At 38.1% G+C, this 20,231-nt stretch overlaps 1 protein-coding gene across 4 annotated transcripts in view; it reads left to right on the top strand.

Moving 5' to 3' along the window:
• scube3 (signal peptide, CUB domain, EGF-like 3) overlaps positions 1-20,231 on the top strand; it is a 482,583-nt gene that overhangs the window by 261,834 nt on the left and 200,518 nt on the right. For all 4 annotated transcript variants that reach the window (XM_039748670.1, XM_039748668.1, XM_039748669.1 and 1 more), the window contains exon 4: positions 1,168-1,302. In XM_039748670.1, coding sequence (XP_039604604.1) covers positions 1,168-1,302 — 135 coding nt within the window. The remainder of the gene's footprint in view (positions 1-1,167; positions 1,303-20,231) is intronic.

Here is a 20,231-nt window from a genome sequence, read left to right as displayed (position 1 = left end):
AGTTCCGTCCCACAATTAAAAGAATGCAAACATATCTTCCTCTTCAAAGGAGTGCGCATCAGGAGCAGAGAATGTCAGAGAGAGACAGACAGAGAGCGAAAAGCAAATAATCAAAAATCAATAGGGCTGTTTGGGCTTTTAAGTATGCAAAGCACCGCCGGAAAAAGCAGCTGCAAGGAAGGGAGCAATGTGAAGGCAGTCTTTCAACATTTTTTAGAGGAGCGTCCATATCCTCTAGGCCAGTGTGCGAACAACCCCTGTGCTCACACCCCCTCCGTCAGGAGCAGAGAATGTCAGAGAGAGTGAGAGAGAGAGAAAAAGCAAACAATCAAAAATCAATACGTGCTGTTCGGGCTTTCAAGTATGCGAAGCACCATGCGGGAAGCACATTAAATATCATTGAGGAGTTTTATTTAATATGTAATACGTGCTCTGTTTGGGTAGCTTCTCAGCCATCCACCAATAGCGTCCCTTGTATGAAATCAACTGGGCAAACCAACTGAGGAAGCAAGTACCATAAATTAAAAGACCCATTGTCAGCAGAAATCCACGAACCAGCGAAAAATCTGTGATATATATTTAGATATGCTTACATTTAAAATCCGTGATAGAGTGAAGCCGTGAAAGTCGAAGCGCAATATAGCAAGGGATCACTGTAATCAATTATGTAAAACAAAACAAAAAACTCCAACGTTGTCTACAATGTATTTCAACAAGTATTCAAAGTATTCAAAACAATTGAAATGCTTCTGAGCAAATGAAAAGCATCACTGCTGTCCTCTGCTGATAAATCTATTGATGATAAATCTCTTAACTCAAGCAATAAATGTTGTCAATGTTAGGTTGTTGAATTATTATTATTTATGTTGTAGCCTATGATTTTATGCCCCAAATACTTATGACAAATAGGCTTCCATGAAAGAACTGATTAATCTGCAACTTAGTAGCTTTTAGGACCTTTTAAAATCTAGAGGTTCTTAGAGCCAAACAGGAGGTCATTGTTAAATTAATGATGTAGCAGCTCATTGATTGTTACCTTCATGTTTCATATGAAACTAAAAATGGTAATTGGTGGAGCTGTGGTTTAGTTATCTTATTTTTTTTTCCAGGCGTGGCTTCCTACCATCTTCCATTTTTATAACATTGTGTTAATGTGTGTCTCCATAGATGTGGATGAGTGCGCCGAAGGGAATGGTGGCTGCCAGCAGATTTGTGTCAACATGATGGGGAGCTACGAGTGCCGTTGCCGGGATGGCTTCTTCCTAAGTGATAACCAGCATACCTGCATCCAGCGCCCTGAAGGTCAGCTTCCTCACTTTGAGAAAAGCAATTTGCTGGTTTTCTAAGTAAAATTCAGTGCAATGTGCAAAGAAAACCTTTTATATGACCCTAGTCTACCATTTATGCATTGCTCCCTTATGATGAAATCAATGTAAGGTTATTCTGTTATTAAATTTCAGTCTGTACAACTGTATGCAGAACACACAGACATGCTTTGCTATTATGAGTTTCTAAATAATAGGACAACAAATTTATACTGGTGAAAAAATATCAAAAAATAGTTTGAAATTGAATTTCTCCATTTAAAGCAACTTTATAAAATAACATATTTTTTAATTATCCACATCATAAGGTAAACCATTTGTATTATTTAGCTAAAGGAATGTTTAGACAGTCAAATTATACTTTTTTCCAACCGGTCATTATAGCAATGCCACATCTGCTTACAGTAAATTAAATGTAATACATTCTGCACAGTAAATATAAAATCTGTTTAACTGAATTGTATAATATACAAAATGCTCAGCAGGAAGAACCTTTTGGGATAAACCTTTCCAGTTGGGAACCACTTAAGATGGCTTTCCTATTAGTCTGTTGTACCAGAGAATAACTGGTTACTTTATTATTCGATTCATACTGTTTAAAAACATCTTAATAATGTTAAAGGGTAGAATAAGAGCTTCAGAGGTAAATGAGACTACATAATAGCATATCACTGAGTTGGTGCCAAGAATTTTTTAGAATGAAGCATTTCTCTTATAAATGACTAAATAGTTATGTTACAGTTTTATCAGTTCTAGGCATTTCTGACATTAGCCATTTCAGAAACAAATACACCACCTCTTTCTGACTTGGTTCTTGAGATTTATTAGGTTTGGAGGTGGGAAAAGCAAAACCTGTGGAAAATGGATAAAAGTGGAGTCTTTGCTGCAATTTACTACCTTGATGTGCCCTTTTTTAAGGAATTTTATGGCTATTTTAATTGCAACAGTAGCATGCAAATGTTAGTAGGTTTGAAAAGTAATGAACTATTAAACATGCACCCCTCAGATGGAGAGCATTACTGTAAGATTAAAAAGGTCTGTTGTAAATTGCTAACGTCCACCCCCAATGTCTTGCTGCCCGCTTGATTTGTGCACTGCAAGATTGTGTGGTTTTAATGATGAGGCAGAACCTATAGTACGTTAACATCTTTTCTCAAAGCCTGGAGCAATCCATTAACTCCAAATGCCACAAACCTGTCAAAGCTTGCTGTGTGCAGTGGAAAGGTAGAACAGAGTAAACTATATACTGTGCTCCATCCTTCCTAATGCACTCAATCAAAATCGGGGTTTCTAGGTAATATGTCTACGCTCTGTATATAACATGTAACCAGTCTCCTGTTATACATCAGCTATCTGCACCACACATACAAGATAAGTAGTCTCTCAGTAGCATATGGACATGTTCATTACACAGTAACACTTTAGAAACCATGCCCAAATCAGTGCTTAAGTTAATGCTAAATCAGATTACCCAGCAAAATAATTTAGATAATGGAATTAGGTATTGTTTATAAGCACCATTACAAATACATGTATAGTATAAAAGTAAAGATAACAAAAGAGATAAAGGTAAGGATGCATAAGAAAATAAATATTTGATTATTGATTATGAAACCATCCTTTCTAGATGGGATTGAAACAGGCACAGGATTTTAGAAAAATGGTGTTAACAAACTTAACAGTTGCTCACCAGGTTTAAAGCTGTTAAATCTTTAGAATGGTGAAAAAGAACTGTACAATAGCAATAATTTTGTCCAGTAATAATGAAATGAGTATGATATAGCACTCAAGACTTGTCTTTTTAACAAACTTTAAATACTTTCTATACTGGTTTGACATATTCTGTGACAAAATGGCATTCAATTCAACAAGGCATCATGCCTTCTCTATACTCCTAGAAACCTGAGTGAAATAATTGAATTAAAAAATAGGTGAATAGTTTACACTGAATAAGTGTAAACAAACCTTGAACCTGCTTTCTAGGAAAAGTAAATTGAGCCAGGTATTACCTGTGTTAAATTTTCACATTGCCTCCATTACACCTGGGGCTTTCTTAAAATATCCTGATTCCTTCCATGTCTTAAAATACATGTAGATTAAATCAACTGGTGACTCTTGAATTTGACTTGGTAGGTTGATGTCATGTCTAAGCTTAATTCTGTCTTGCACCCAAGGGCTTTCTACTTCCTAAAGTTAAAAAAGAATGAAAGTACATTAGCATCATATGAGCGAAACAGTAAAACAGAATGAGGAAGGAAGCTTAATGACACTTTTCCACAATCTTAACCCTACATTTCCTACCTTGAATATACCACAATGTGTTTGTATAGAAGTTCTGTACCACCTTGACAACAATTTTTTGTAGCATAGCTCTTACTTAGTCTTTTTGATATTTTAAGTCTTTTCTGGGTAATTTCTCTGTCCACTTTTTACCACAAGCAAAGTGTAGTGATTGATGTAACTTATAAATGTTAATTTTAATTGGTGTGCTGTGACAAAATGTTCTTAAGATTTTTTTTGCCAAGCTCTCTACTGGAAGTCCTAGTTAGGAGACAACCCATAAGCTGCCAGCTGACATTTCTAACAATAAAAAAGATTGAGTCTGGTTTTGATTAAACTCACCATTCTGAACTACTTTGAGATGTGAACTGTTTCTTGTATCTCCACCAGGCGGAATGTAACAGCCCATTTATATTCATCAGATAAGTAAATGAAGCGATAGAACCATTGAATGTAGTCACGGGTGATTTCACCCCCTGAATCTGGAAGAGCACTATTGATATACCAAACTTCATAGAACAGAGAGCACTTGTCACAGGTTTTGTTAAGTTTTACTGTTAACTGTGTATGTGTCCTGATGCAAATTAGGAAAATATTGAAGTTTAGATTTCTGTGAAAGATGAAGCATGCATTTTGGATGTGATTTTTCTGCCTATGCCTGGCTAACAATATGGTACTTGTATCTGACAAATTTGACTTGGGTGTGTTAGCCACTTTAGAACTCTGATCTGGTCATTTGCATATTAGTATGATGAGGTGTCTCTTCAAGCTAGAGATGTGATATGAGTTGATTATTGAGAGAACAGTGTATTTTATTTAAATTGCTTAGCATGCATATATGTGTGGCAGGAAGGTTGCATAAGGGCTTATAGTCGTTACAGCGTTCTCTGCTGTGCAGCCTTTCACTTTGCATTTGACGCTATTGTCAATTCATAGAAACTGTTGTTTAAAGTGTAAACCATATAACACGGGTGTGGCTCTTAACAACCTTCTTGATCATCTTATGACTCAACTTTTTTAGTGTTTAATGAATAATTCAGAAAATAACCACAGAGAGAAGTGTGTACATTGCAACAGGTACACATGTCGTAAATGCAGCAAGGATGGTGCTTGGGTGTAATGGAACTGTTAACATTTGAATCTGATGATTGCATATAGAGCGGAACTGACCTCTTTGTACTATTCTTTCCTCTGCATGTCCTGGAGTACAAAAGAAACACCAACATGCACCAAAATGTGGAGATTGGGCAAGATCAGAAAGAAAAAAAAAAGCACGTCCAATGATTACAACAGTAAGAAGGCATGCGAATGATTATGAATAATGTTACATCCGTGCCATAATGTTTTCCAAAATGTATTATACAGGTCATAAAATGAGTTATTCCAAATATCATATACCTGTATATCTATGTCTCTGTTTTTTGTCAGTGCGGCTTTGACACCATGGACCATAAGTGGCATACTAATTCAGCATGAGCAGGAACACTTGATAAAAAAATAAATACAAATTCAAGTGACAATGAGATACGAAGAAGGCAGATTCACCAGCGTTTGTGTATCAGCTTTTATCCCTCCAGATAAAAGTATGTTTAGTTCCATTGTCTCTTAAACACCACTCACATGTACAGTTATTCCCAATTTCAGATAAAAAGTAACTGCATCAGACCTGGGGCAGGGGTTGGGTGTTGTATCATGATCGTGACTGAGAGAATAAAAGTAAAAAAAAAATACTAACTTTTACAAGTACTATAAATTTACACCGGCTGTTATAGACACAAATCAAATGTATGTTTTTATTGTATAATATTAACAATAAGAGTAGCTCACTACAGTAAATTTGTGGTGGAGCTGGTTTCAAACTGACGACCTCTGGATTATAAGTCAGCAGTTCTTACCGCTTCACCACGGAAGCTGTCGTATTGTACTTGCACCATTTGTGAAAGTGTTTATTTGATATTTGGCCTTCACACATTGTACAGTTCATGTCTACATTTTGTCATTTATTACTAAAACATAAAAAATGTTTCTGTTTTAAAAATGTGTTTACATAGATTGTTGTAGACACAGAACACTCATGAAATTATTTACTCTATACAATTATAGGTAGCTCACTCCCAGATAATCAAGGCAGGAACTGGGAGAACTTCTTGCCCGTTCTGCGGCAGTGGGGGGGATGGTATAGCAGGCTGCTTGCTGCTTGGGCTTATTGACACATTTACAAGACAAAAGATGCTGACGGAGAGGTGCAAATGAATTTAATGTGGGCCAGATTTATGGATTTTTTTATTTTTTGTAGACTCTAGTAATTCTAATGTTAAAGAACCCTATTGCCTCAACTACTTACCTTACTATGTGACAATGTAGATATTTTCACACCTTTTTATCTCTTACATAGCAGATTGTGCCATACCAAAGGACCCTTGCTTGTCTAAGGAGATAATTCCACATGGCCACTGTATGTGTTCATCTACCAAAATGGTTTGTTTTGAGTGGTGAATGCTGTAGGTTAGAGCTAGGCATGAGAATTGAGATCAGGTGGTGTGAATACCAGGTTATACATCAGCATACAGAGTGTTGATTTAGCATGGCCCATACATTACAGGGTATACACTTGTGATGATGCGGGTTCGACTCCATGCTCCCATTGCTGTTTGTAAGCCCTTGAACCCAACAGCGTCGATAGATATAACTGAGGTGAGCTAGACAGTGGAGGCAACAACTGAGCAAGGGGATGGTAAAAACTGAAAAAGTGCTTTTATTGTTTTAGTGCAGTGTAGAGTGGCCGAGCTGTGGACCTGAGCTCCAGTTGCATTGGGTTGGCAGTGGCGTGGAGTCTTCCCGTTAAACTGGAGTCTTATGGGGGATGGAATGTGGTGTTATGGATCCACAGCTCGCCGAGCAAAGGCCATTTCAATAAATAATCACTGTGCTCGCGGCTTCGTGAGGGGGCGTAGTAGTCATAGCAAGCTGCGGGGCGATCTGCGGTGTGGGCGTTTCTCACCTAGTGCACAGGTGAGGGACTGCCCAAATCTGTGATTGTTCCCGTGGCTAATGTGCTGCAGCTGCTATGGCCCCTCGCTGTATAAAAGAAGCGCGAGTCGGTTGGGAAGAAAAAAAAAGACCGAGAGAAAAAAGGAAACAGATCAGAAAAAGATGGAAAGAAAAAGAAAGGATCAGAGAAAAAAAAAAGAACGAAAAAGACGGAGGTTACAGGGAGCGAGAGAGCGAGCAAGTCGGTGCAGGAGAGTGAGTAAGCGAATGGGCGAGCGAGACTTAGGCTCGCAGGCAGTTGGACAGTGAGCCCTAGCGGGGTGTTCGGCCGACACCCATAGGCTATAGTTAGTAGTCGCTCCCGCTGAGCATGTTTGGAAGAGCGGAAGTGATGGGAAGAAGGATGACTGGCCGCGTAAGGCCAAGAAGGCTGCAGGAGTCGGGAGGCTTGGGCGGTAAACTCTCTGGAGTGAGCGTCCTGGTCCTCAGGGAAGCCAAGTCGCGGTCTGGAGGGAGCGGAACCGAAGCCAGGGATCAGGACGACTCCAGATCGATAGTGAAGAGAAGGTCAGCTGCAGGTAGAGTGGCTCCCCTGTTGCGAAGCCTGGACAGGGAGAAGCAGGGGAGTCACCAGTTAAAAAAAGCACCAAGCTTGTTGTAAAGATTGCTTCCTATATGAACGTTTTAACCTCTAGTTTTTAAAGGATTGTTCTATTTATTGTTTTTTTTAACCTCCACGTTTTTCTTTTATTGGATTATTTATTTGAACTTTGAATCACTGCACTCTTTATTGGACACTTTGTTTTTTGATTTTTTTTTAATAAAAGCACTTTGCACATTTATACCATCCCCTTGCTCAAATGTTGTCTCACTGTCTAGCTCATCTCGGTGACATTATCGACGGTGTTGGGTTCAAGGGCTCCCGAACAGCGATAGGAGCATGGAGCAGAACCTGCATCGTCACAACGCTGGAAGTATGGCAGTTTGTACAACAAACTCACTCAAAAACTGGGAGTGCTGCATGAGGAAGGAAGGCAACCCATCCGTAACAGAAAATCAGGGTTTCTGATGCTCCCAGCCATGCCAGTTTGTGGCAAGTCTTACTCCTAGGGGTTTTGAATATGTGCAATACTGAATATTGTTAGTGTGGTCAACGGTAAAATTCCTGTTGTTCACAGGTTGCCTAATTAGAATTGAAGGCTCTAATTGTAATTGCGCTAATTAAAATGCATAGCTTGTTAAAAGCATGTTGTAAAGCATTAGAGATATAATGACATTACTTTTGACTAATAAATTTTGCTATCTATTATGATAAGAAGCAAATTTAGTTAGAACTAAATTATTTTCAACACTGTAGGAAGAGGACAACATCTGCTCAGGATTTCATAGCACAAAACAGATGTTTTCATTAAACAGTAACTTACCTTGAAACAACACAACACAACAATTGCAGTTCCAATTGTGCAAATAATACCTTTAACTACTCTTGAATTGTTGGATGTTTTTTCAAATTGAAGGTCATCGTGATTCTAGAAACTTTAGCTGAACGAATGAATGTGTGCAGTCAGGCAGATCTATAAACATATTATTTTAAGAGCCTTTGCTGCTTTCTTTTAATTTACAGTTGTTGTGACAACTTTGTGGTCCTGTATTGAGACTTTTCAGGTGCCCCCCAGGTGGAAAAATGGCTATTGTCAAATTTCTCTATTTTGATAGACACTATTCTTGTCTTTCAGAAGAGAAAAGAAATTGAACCTAAGTCTCAGTATGGCTCTCAACTCAAGTGAGTGCCTGGATTCTGCCATATATGCATATGAAATTGAATTTATGCAATCTCAAATGTCACCTTAAACTCTATTACATTTCTCATTTACTGGAAGCAACTTTGATTCAGTCAAGCGTTTTTTGCTGATAGTGCAAAAATACTGCACCATGAACTTCCTAAGGCATCCTTATCACACAAGTTGTTTATTGTGTGTACTGTAGGTTTAATAGGCACACAACCATCAATTTGCTAAATTTGATTTGTAGTTTTGAAATACTTAATACTTACCTTCTTACAAGTCACTTTTTCCACAGCTATCTTTGTGAGCATTAACAGTTTATATGATAAACTTGTATTGAAACACTATCCCAATGCTACTTTGTTTCCAAACGTAAAATCTAGGATGATTTCCCATCGTCTTTCTTAATACATTGTAAATGGGCTGGGCTTTTGTTTTAGCTGTGATACTTTATAGAATCCTATATTAATGTTCTTTGATATGCTGTCCAGAGAACTTTATTGCCTTTAACTCCTCTGTTCATGGTAGGATTAACTTTGTGCTGGTGTGCAAATTCATTTATAGGGTGATCATGACTCTTGTAATCACATGCATTATTTAAATAAAGATTGATAGTTGAGTGTTATAAATACATTTTGATATTCAAAGGATGATTTCTGCATTATTAATTCCTCTTTTGGAATTTTCTTTAAGTTTTTTGTTTTTAATGAGGTAATTTCCGTGCTTTTTAGGAGTAAAGTGTATCCATGGAAATTGTCAATTTCTTTGGTGTTTTATGACTGCAACCATGTCTTTATTGGTAAGAGCTTTTATTACTAAGTCTTGTGATCATCAGTGGCATGACATGTGATGTTTTCACATAATCACTATAAGATAGGATACTGGTGCCAAAGCTTTGGATAATAAACAGTGGTGTATCGTTTTTGGCTTTTTTTATCTCTTGTTTTGACTTCATATTATATTATTAATGTTTGGTTTTTATAATACTGTTTGGTAGTTGATACCTTCAGTGTTAAACATTAGAAAACCCTTGTGTTCTAGACTATAGTAACTAACTTTAGTTTCTAAATAATGCAACACACCTATTCCTAATTAGAAGGCCTCGGAAAACTAGAAGAAACAACATTGAAAATTCTATAAAAAAAAGACAACAATTTAATTACTGTTACATACTATGTCATATTTGGGAGTTGACCCTCTGACACTACAGTTACCAACTGATATCCTGTGGTTCTAATATAAAAACACTCAAATCAACTTATCCATTTACATGCACGGTGGTGAAGGTCCCATATAAGGTAGGAATAGCTAGCAGCAGCACAGAGATGTATATGCAGCAGCAGCACTGTGAAAGATGCTGCGCTTCCACAGTGCCAGCCCTAATCTTTTGGAACCTTCCATTGACAATTCTCTTCCTCTGAATCTAGTATTAATATTCAGCAGCACTTGCACTAACTCATAGACATGACTAGCTCTTGAGCAATCAATAAATTGGCTTCTGTAGTACTGAGTGAAAGCTAACCCAGGTCTCGACCAATCCGGTATGGAAATCTGTATTGTTGTCCACATATTGATCTGGCAATATCCTGATGTAACCCTCCCCATTTATCTGGGCTTAGGACCCGCACAAAGAAACACACAGGTTTGTGCATCCTCGGTGGCAGGGTTTAAATACCTGGGATCAACAGTACAGAGTAATGGGGAGTATGGAAGAGGGGTGTGAAGGCAGGGTGGAGTAGGTGGAGAAGAGTGTCAACAGTGATTTGTGACAGATGGGTACCAGTAAAAGTGGAAGGGAAGTTCTAAAAGATGGTAGTGAGACCAGCTATGTTATATGGGTGGGAGATGGTTGCACAGACCAATAAAACAGGAGGCAGAGCTGGAGGTGGCAGAGTTAAAGATGTTAAGATTTGTATTAAGTGTGACAAGTATGAACAGGATTAGAAATGAGTGCATTAGAGGGTCAGCTCAGGTTGGGTGGTTGGGAGACAAAGTCAGAGAAGCGAGATTGCTTTGGTTTGGACAAGTGCAGAGGAGAGATGCTGGGTATATTGGGAGAAGGATGTTAAGGATGGAGCTGCCAGGTAAGAGGGTAAGAGGAAGGCCTAAGAGGAGGTTTATGGACATTTTGAGAGAGGACATGCAGGTGGTGGGTGTCACAGAGCAAGATGCAGAGGAAAGGAAGATAGGGGAAATGATGTTCCGCTGTGGCGATCCCTAACAGGAGCAGCCAAAAGAAGAAGTAGAAGAAGAATACTGGCAGAAAGCTCACAAGACAACAAGACATATATTAGTGACTACCAATAAGATTTATGGGTGCTGTTTGACTTAATTCAGTGTAAATCAGTTTAATGTAATATGGTTTCTATTAAAATAATCATCAAGATACTTAGATAGATAGATAGATACTTTATTAATCCCAAGGGGAAATTCACATAATCCAGCAGCAGTATACTGATACAAAAAACAATATTAAATTAAATAGAAATAAAAATGCATGTAAAAGCAGACAATAACTTTGAGTAATGTTAGCATTTACTCCCCCGGGTGGAACTGAAGAGTCGCATAGTGTGGGGGAGGAACGATCTGCTCTGTCAGTGGAGCAAGACAGTGAAAGCAGTCTGTCACTGAAGCTACTCCTATGCCTGGAGATGACACTGTTCAGTGGATGCAGTGGATTCTTCATGATTGACAGGAGTTTACTTAATGCCCGTCGCTCTGCCACAGATGTTAAACTGTCCAACTTTACTCCTTCAATAGAGCCTGCCTTCTTACTTTACAAAACCTGTAATAAAATTATAGTATAACCCTGGGTGATCTAATTTTTATTTAGAAGCAAAAATATAGCAAAAGTGTATCTCTTGTTAAAGGTTCTCAGTCTGGTCATCCAATTCATTGATTAAATATGTACCTGTATTTCTTCAATGAAGCTCCAGTTGAGTTGCAGTCTATTTTTAGTATCCAGTCACTCTGCCATGTGGGAAGCTGGACAAGCCTTTTGAATGTGCAACATTTTTAGCAGTGATGCTTTCCAGATGTCCTCTGTCATCAGTTTTGCTAACCTTCGAAATCTAACAATGTAATATTCTGTGGCCTTTAAATCAGAGCACGGTGTCACTGTGTGGCTTTTGACCCTGTTGATGATGATGGCCAATTCATTTGAAGCTGTAGCTGAAGAGTGAACTTTTTTTTAACATTTTAATATCTCATATTTCAGTATTAATCAGAAATCATTCTTGATCTTTAAAACAGGAAGAACAGTGCAAAACATTAAGTACAATCCAGCTACTCAAAAATGATCGAATAATAATAATTTGTTCTTATGTTTCAGAAGAAAAATATTTTTCACAAATTCTACAATAAATGGGTTATCACTGTTCAATTTCTTTTTATAAGCTCAAGTTACAAGCTGTAAAATTGTCCTGATTGAGTTGAGTTAAATTGAGTTAATATGTCTTACCTTGGACTTAACTCCTATCCAAGGTTGGCTGTGGCCCTGCAATGCTGAAAAAGTTAAAATTAAAAACTGGCTAAATGGACTATGGCTAGAGACATCCTAATTTGATGTCTTAATTAAGTTAGTCTTGAACGGTGAATCTTTGCTACCCGGACTAAAGTTAAATTTACTTTGAAATTTATAATTTTAATTTCTATTTTTTTATCAAAAAAAATGATTGTGATTATCTATACTAATAAAAGGCAAAGCCCTCACTGACTGACTGACTGACTGACTGATTCACCACTAATTCTCCAACTTCCCGTGTAAGTTGAAGGCTGAAATTTGGCAGGCTCATTCCTTACATGTTACAAAAGTTAAGCAGGTTTCATTTTGAAATTCTACACGTAACAGTTATAGTTGAATCCTATTTACGTAAATATATATGTCCATAGCCTGCAGCTCGGTTGCCGTGTGAGGTGGCATTGCGTCTCCCATCACCACGCAGTTGGCTGCCTTCCTATATTGTGCCCCCCTTCCCCATACCTCCCACGTAATTAACTGCCTGCCCATATAAGGCCGTCCGTCACTCCGGTCTCTTCATTCCTTTCTTTGCTTCGCCACGGTATTCACGTCTCCCTGCTGATAACTGCAGCCTTTTTATTTAATCCATGGCTTCTCCGCTGTTTTATTGTTCGTTTATTACGATGCGAAGTTATCGATATAGCCAGTTGTATGCTTACAATGCTTGACAAATGCCAAATGTCACTTCAACACAAGTTCTGCAAATACTAACGTAATTGAAACAAACCATGAAACTCAAACCGATTATGACAGCAGCAATCCAAGCTGTGAGAAAACAGTAAAAAGGAGGTGTGTTAGATGTCGTGGTACATTTTCTGATGCAGCTAGATGAAAACAACTTTGTGACGCTGCCACCAAATACTCGCAAAGAAATCCACAAGTTCATAGAAACGCTGTCGCTAAATACTCACAGTCAAATTCACAAGTTCATAGAGACGCTGTTGCTAAATACTCGCAGGCAATTCCACAAGTTCATAGAAACGCTTCCGCTAAATATTCGCAGGCAAATCCACAAGTTAATACCGGGAATGCCTGTTAAACATCTTAGATTCACGAGTAGCGATTTGGGAAGTGAGATGTCCATGAAAACCTTCCATGAAAACCCTAAATGCAAAGAGGACTGTTTGACTTATGTTAGGTAGATTGCCCAGAGGGGACTGGGCGGTCTCGTGGTCTGGAACCCTACAGATTTTATTTTTTTTTCTCCAGCTTTTGGAGTTTTTTTTTTTTCTGTCTACCCTGGCCATCGGACCTTACTTATTCTATGTTAATAAATGTTGACTTATGTTTATTTTTTATTGTGTCTTCTATTTTTCTATTCATTTTGTAAAGCACTTTGATCTACATTTTTTTGTATGAATATGTGCTATATAAATAAATGTTGATTGATTGATTGATGTCTATCGAGGTGATCACCATCAATCAATGAACTGTCACTTACCGAGTGGTTTCCATGTGTTACATATCGCACGGCCATATCAGGCTCAATCTTGATATCCAGAGGAACATTGTGCCTTATGTATTGATTGACTGGGACAGGTTCAAGGTGTGGACTGATGACGGTACAGGAGATAATTATACTACACAGGGGCACTATAAGAGTGAAATGCTTAAGCCCTTCACCTATGCTTCTGCATGTGAGTTGATGGCTGCCGCTGAATTGTTCGGTTGTCGCTTTCAAGTCTACCGAAATGGCCAAATATTTTACACCTTTGGAGAACCGCCAATGGCTCTTAAACATCTTAGATTCACAGGTGACGATTTGAGTAGTGGACACTTTGATGTTTAAGAATGTTTCAACTCTCAAAAGCTGGATGCGAAGTTATCAATGTCACTTCAACACAAGTCCTGCAAATACTAACGTAATTGAAACAAACCATGAAACTCAAACTGATTATGACAGCAGCAATCCAAGTTGTGAGAAAACAGTAAAATGGAGGCGTGTCAGACGTCGTGGTACATTTTCTGATGCAGCTAGACGAAAACAACTTTGACACTGCCGCCAAATACTCGCAGAAAAATCCACAAGTTAATAGACATGCTGCCGCTAAATACTCGCAGGCAAATCCACAACTTAATAGAGACGCTGCCGCTAAATACTCACAAGCTAATCCACAAGTTCATAGAGACGCTGTCGCTAAATACTCGCAGGCAATTCCACAACTTAATACCGGGAATGTCTGTTAAACATCTTAGATTCACGAGTAGCGATTTGGGAGTGAACACTTGAATGAAACCTGCTATCTTTACAATGGTTGACAAACACGGAATGTAACTTGAACACAACACGTCCTCCAAATACGGACCTGATTTAAAGAAATAATGATAATCAAAGCCTTGATGACAGCAACACTCATAACAATGACAAAACAATTACATTGACAATCATGTTACATTATTTTTAAAATGTTTCCTTTTTTTTCATAACTTATTTAACACACTGCTTCTCCACTGCGAAGTGCGGGTATTTTGCTAGTACAATATACAGTAATCCCTCGCTATATCGCGCTTCGACTTTCGCAGCTTCACTCTATCGTGGATTTTATATGTATGCATATCTAAATATATAACAGAGATTTTTTGCTGCTTTGCGGTTTCTGCGGACAATGGGTCTTTTTACTTCCTGTACATGCTTCCTCAGTTGGTTTGCCCAGTTGATTTCATACAAGGAACGCTATTGGTGGATGGCTGAGAAGCTAACCAATCAGAGCACGCAGTTAAGTTCCTGTGTGGTGAATGGCTCAGCGACGGAGTGCTGAATTCAATTCCGCGGCGTTAACCAGGTCTCGTCTCGCTCATTCAGCATCAACGTGTTTCGCTGTGTAAAGAGTTAACTTTTATGCTCTTTTGCGTTTAACTTTGTGCATAGTCAAGCCCTTCGTTATGGCTCCAAAACAATCTGCTCCTGCTACTGCTTCAGGGGCCGTTCCCAAGTGCCAACGGAAGATGTTAACGATTGCCGAAAAGGTAAACATTTTGGATATGTTGAAGGAAGGGAAAAGCTACACCGCTGTAGGACGCCATTACAGCATCAATGAGGCTACGATTCTTTTTATTTAAAAAGTAGGAAAGAAATATAAGATCTACAGCCGCAGTGTCCTTTTAACCAGGGTGCAAAACGAATTGTATGTGGATGTAATAAGGCAGTAGTCTGGATGGAATCTGCTTTAGGGATTTGGATTGAAGAAGAACAATGGCGGTGCTACACCGTCGCCTGAAGAGGCTCCTTTAGAAGAGCTGAAACGTTCTCCTTTGTTGTGCAGTAAAACTAAACTCATCGTTATCGGACAAGTCATTGTGTCATTGTTGGTGAGTAACCATAATTAATTTTCTACTTACACTACTTAGTACATGTACGTATGTTTAGTGTCACTGTACACACATTTACTGTATACAATTTTTCTTACATTGTACGTATTTATTGCTGGTGGCCTGTCTATCGTAATGGCTGTAGCATATGTGATATCGGAGATGCTCGATATCTTTAAAATAATATTTAGGTTTTACTGTATATAAACAGTGTGTTTACATACATAATTTCAATGAATCTTACCTAATATCTAAAAGAATACAAAGGGTTTATGCTGTATAACTGTGGGGGGAATATTTATAAACAGTGTGGGAGAGTTTATAAGGGCTTAAAATATATAAAAATAACCATACAAACATATGGTTTCTACTTCGCGGATTTTCACCTATCGCTGGGGGGTCTGGAACGCAACCCCTGGGATTACTGTAAAATGGTATGGGATATAAACTAGTCATTATGTTTATTAACCCTTCAGTTTTCTTTGACTGTGAAATGCTATTACATTTATTACTCTTGCAGTTCTCTCCAATTGGGAAATGTCATCTGTCCCCAACTTTACATTTATGTCAAACTAGCAAAATACCCGCGCTTCGCAGTGGAGAAGTAGTGTGTTAAAGAAGTAAAGAAAAAGAAAAGGAAACATTTTGAAAATAACGTAACATGATTGTCAATGTAATTGTTTTGTCACTGCTATGAGTGTTGCTGTCATATATATATATATATATATATATATAGCAAAATACCCGCGCTTCGCAGCGAAGTCGTGTGTTAAAGAAGTTATGAAAATGAAAAGGAAACATTTTAAAAATAACGTAACATGATTGTCAAAGTAATTATTTTGTGTATTTGGCGGCAGCGTCACAAAGCTGTTTTCGTCTAACTGCATCAGAAAATGTACCACGACGCCTGACACGCCTCCTTTTTACTGTTTTCTCACAGCTTGGATTGCTGCTGTCATAATCGGTTTGAGTCTATATATATATATATATATATATATATCTTCATATCTATATACATATATACATATCTATATACATATCTACACATATATATATATAAATACATACCTATCTACATCATATATACACACACACAAATTATATATATGTGTGTGTGTGTGTGTGTATGTATATATATATAATGTAGATAGGTGTGTGTGTGTGTATATATATACACACACACATACATACAAACATACACACAGGTATATACTGTATATGTTTATATATATGTATGTGTCTATATGTGTGTGTATAGCTTTGGTCACTGAGTGCAAGGGAAAAATAATAAAATGTAGTCTATAAGTTATTAAACAGTAAAACATTAACGTTTTAAGTAGTAAAGCTACATTGAGCACTACTGGAGTGGTTTCGGGTAAACTACATTTTAAAGTAGTACTAACAGCAGCTAAAATGTATATGGATCATCTGTCAGTAGATCCCTTTTGAAAGGCGCTACACGACGGCTGTGGTATAGAAATTACATTTTCTATGTGAATGTCCAAATTTCTGCCTCTGGTAATGTGCCTTACCGGCATTACCAGCAATTAAAGAAAATTAGTTTTGTGTCCTCTGCAATGTTAAGAGAGAAAGGCTTTGTTTTGGGATAAAAGGAAAAAAGGTGTAAAGAAAGGAAAGTTGCCTTTTTTCTTTTATATAGTGTAGAGAGATGTCTTTGCTGACGATATGAGCGCCTTTTGGGGACAGTCGCAGTGGGTCTTGTGTAGACTGGTGAGACGTCCCTGCCATTAATCGGCTGTGATGGCACTGTCAGTCCTCCACTCCTGTGCGTGTCTTCATAATCTGAGCTGACAACCTCATAATCGTATACGTGCAAAAGAAAGTGCGAAGCGCCTTAATATTAGTTTGCCGCGGTGTAGAAAAGGGATCCCGTGTTTGCACTTGTCTGGGCTATAGCTCAGGGGGAGGATGAAAAAAATTAAAAGTGCTCACTTTGACTTAAGGCAGAAGCGCAGTCAGCGTCTCAAACTCTGCTCGAGTTTTGTAGGGCAGGAGACGCCACATTTTGCAGACACGTTCACGTGATCAAAAGTCTCAGTGCTCTTTGGAGGTCATTCATAGATATATATATATAGCAAAATACCCACGCTTCGCAGCAGAGAAGTAGTGTGTTAAAGAAGTAATGAAAAAGAAAAGGAAACATTTTAATAATAACGTAACATGATTGACATTGTCATTGTCATGAGTGTTGCTGTCATATATAAATATATATATATATATATATATATAGCAGAATACCAGCTTCAGAGGAGAAGTAGTGTGTTAAAGAAGGTACGAAAAAGAAAAGGAAAAATTTTAAAAATAACGTAACATGATTGTTAATGTAATTGTTTTGTCACTGTTATGAGTGTCAGTGTGATATATATATATAGCAAAATACCCGCACTTCGCAGCGATGTCACGTGTTAAAGAAGTTATGAAAAAGAAAAGGAAACATTTTAAATATAATGTAACATGATTGTCAAAGTAATTGTTTTGTGTATTTGGTGGCAGCGTCACAAAGTTATTTTCGTCTAGCTGCATCAGAAAATGTACCACAACGTCTGACACGCCTCCTTTTTACTGTTTTCTCACAGCTTGGATTGCTGCTGTCATATATATACATATACACACACACACACACACACATACATACATACATACATACATACACATACATACATACATATATATATATATATACACACATACATATCTTCATATCTACATATCTATATACATATCTACATATACACATATATATATATACATACCTATCTACATCATATATACACACACATACATACACACACACAAATTATATATATGTATGTATGTATGGGTGTGTGTGTGTATATATATATATATATATAATCTAGATAGGGGTGTGTGTGTGCATATATATATACACATACATATATATATATACACATACATATACTTGTGTGTATGTTTGTATGTGTCTATATGTGTGTGTATAGCTTTGGTCACTGAGTGCAAGGGAAAAATAATAAAATATAGTCTGTAAGTTATTAAACAGTAAAACATTAACGTTTAAGAAGTACAGGTACATTGAGCACTACTGGAGTGGTTGGGTAAACTACATTTTAAAGACTGTGTAACACAACAGGTAAGTAACTAACAGCAGCTAAAATGTATATGGATCATCTCTCGGTAGTAGATCCCTTTTGAAAGCTACACGACGGCTGTGGTATAGAAATTACATTTTCTATGTGAGCGTTCAAATTTGTGCCTCTGGTAATGTGCCTTACCGGCATTTAAAGAAAATTAGTTTTGTGTCCTCTGCAGTGTTAAGAGAGAAAGGCTTTGGTTTGGGATAAAAGGAAAAAAGGTGTAAAGAAAGGAAAGTTGCCTTTTCTTTTATATAGTATAGAGATGTGTTGCTGGCGTTATGATGCGCTTTTGGGGACAGTCGCGTGGGTCTTGTGTAGACTGGTGAGGCGTCCCGCCATTAATCGGCTGTGATGGCACTGTCAGTCCTCCACTCGTGCGTGTCTTCATAATCCGAGTAGGACCTCATAATCGTATACGTGCAAAAGAAAGTGTGAATCGCCTTAATATTATTTTGCCGTGGTGTAGAAAAGGGGTCCGTGTTTGCACTTGTCTGGGCTATAGCGCAGGGGAGGATGAAAAAATTAAAAGTGCTCACTTTGACTTAAAGCAGAAGCGCAGTCAGCGTCTCAAAGGCGGCACAGCTATGCACGCGCTGGCTGCTCGACTTTTGCTGGGCAGGAGACCCCTTTTGTACACACGCTCATGATATCAAAAGTCTCAGCGCTCTTTGGAGGTAATTCATATATTATATATATAGCAAAATACCAGCCTCAGCGGAGAAGTAGTGTGTTAAAGAAGTAATGAAAAGAAAAGGAAACATTTTAATAATAGCGTAACATGATTGACATTGTCATGAGTGTTGCTGTCATATATATGCCTGCCTAAATAAGTCACCCTCGCTTTGCTCTTACTTTATTTACCGTTCATTTAATCATGGCTAATGGCGGAAAAATTATAAAATGGAAGGAGGATGGCTTTACCAAAACAATTATTGATGGCGAATCGATTATTCATAAAGCTTGAATTGGTGATCTGTTTTTCTGTGTTAACCTCATATTTTTCATACTTCTTCTCAAACTAAGGTGGTGCGAGGGTAAAATGAATCGGGATGCGCTGATCAATGTAATCGGTGTACCAGGAAATCATGCATTGACAAAAGCTCCCCTTTGCTTGTAATGCAAAGTGTGATTAAATGCATTATTTTTAACGCGTTATGGAGCACATGCATCAAGCTTCTCAGCTGTGCTTGTGCTAAGAAAAGGAAAGATTTTAAAAATAGCGTAACACGATTGTCAATGTAACCTTTTGTAAGTAGTGCCTGGAGGATTCAGTGTGGAGAAACTCTAGAGAGAGCGTGTGTATTAACTTGTGGATTTTTCTGTGAGTATTTGGTGGCAGTGTGACAAGTTGCTTCGGAAGACGGCGTTAGCTGGAGCTCAGCTCAGTGTGAAATGAGATGAATGGGCGGGGAGATGATGACGTGACTCCCCCACCCGCCTTAACTGTCAATCCCCCACAAACACAGTCTCGGAATTTGCATAAGCACACCCCTTCACCTACAATTTTAACTTAGTTACAAAGTGATCAAAACTCTCGTTTATATCCTACGTCCTCTCATTAAACTTGTATCCCGCATTACCTGTGGGCATGTGAAACGCCAGCGGTAGCCTGTCTATGAACTTAATTTAAAGTTTAGGTTTACACCTTGCTTTCTTTCCGAGGTAGCAGCACTCATGAATATGGTAGTATATGTCACTCGCTCGCTTCTTATTGTTTCGCTGCCTTCTCAATTATATAATGCATGTTTTCTTAAGCGCTTTTTGGAGGTCTTCCTGGTTTTCTACGCACTGCGTTGACAGTCAGTTCACGTGATTGCGTGGGAGGCGTGATGATGTCACACGAAACTCCTCCCCCCACGTCATTGCAGCTCAACTCCATTACAGTTAA

The sequence above is a fragment of the Polypterus senegalus genome, chromosome 3, assembly GCF_016835505.1.
Source record: "Polypterus senegalus isolate Bchr_013 chromosome 3, ASM1683550v1, whole genome shotgun sequence".
Classification (NCBI taxonomy): Eukaryota; Metazoa; Chordata; class Cladistia; order Polypteriformes; family Polypteridae; genus Polypterus; species Polypterus senegalus.
Note: the sequence above shows the minus strand (reverse complement) of the source record. Positions and strands in the feature narration are given on the sequence as shown.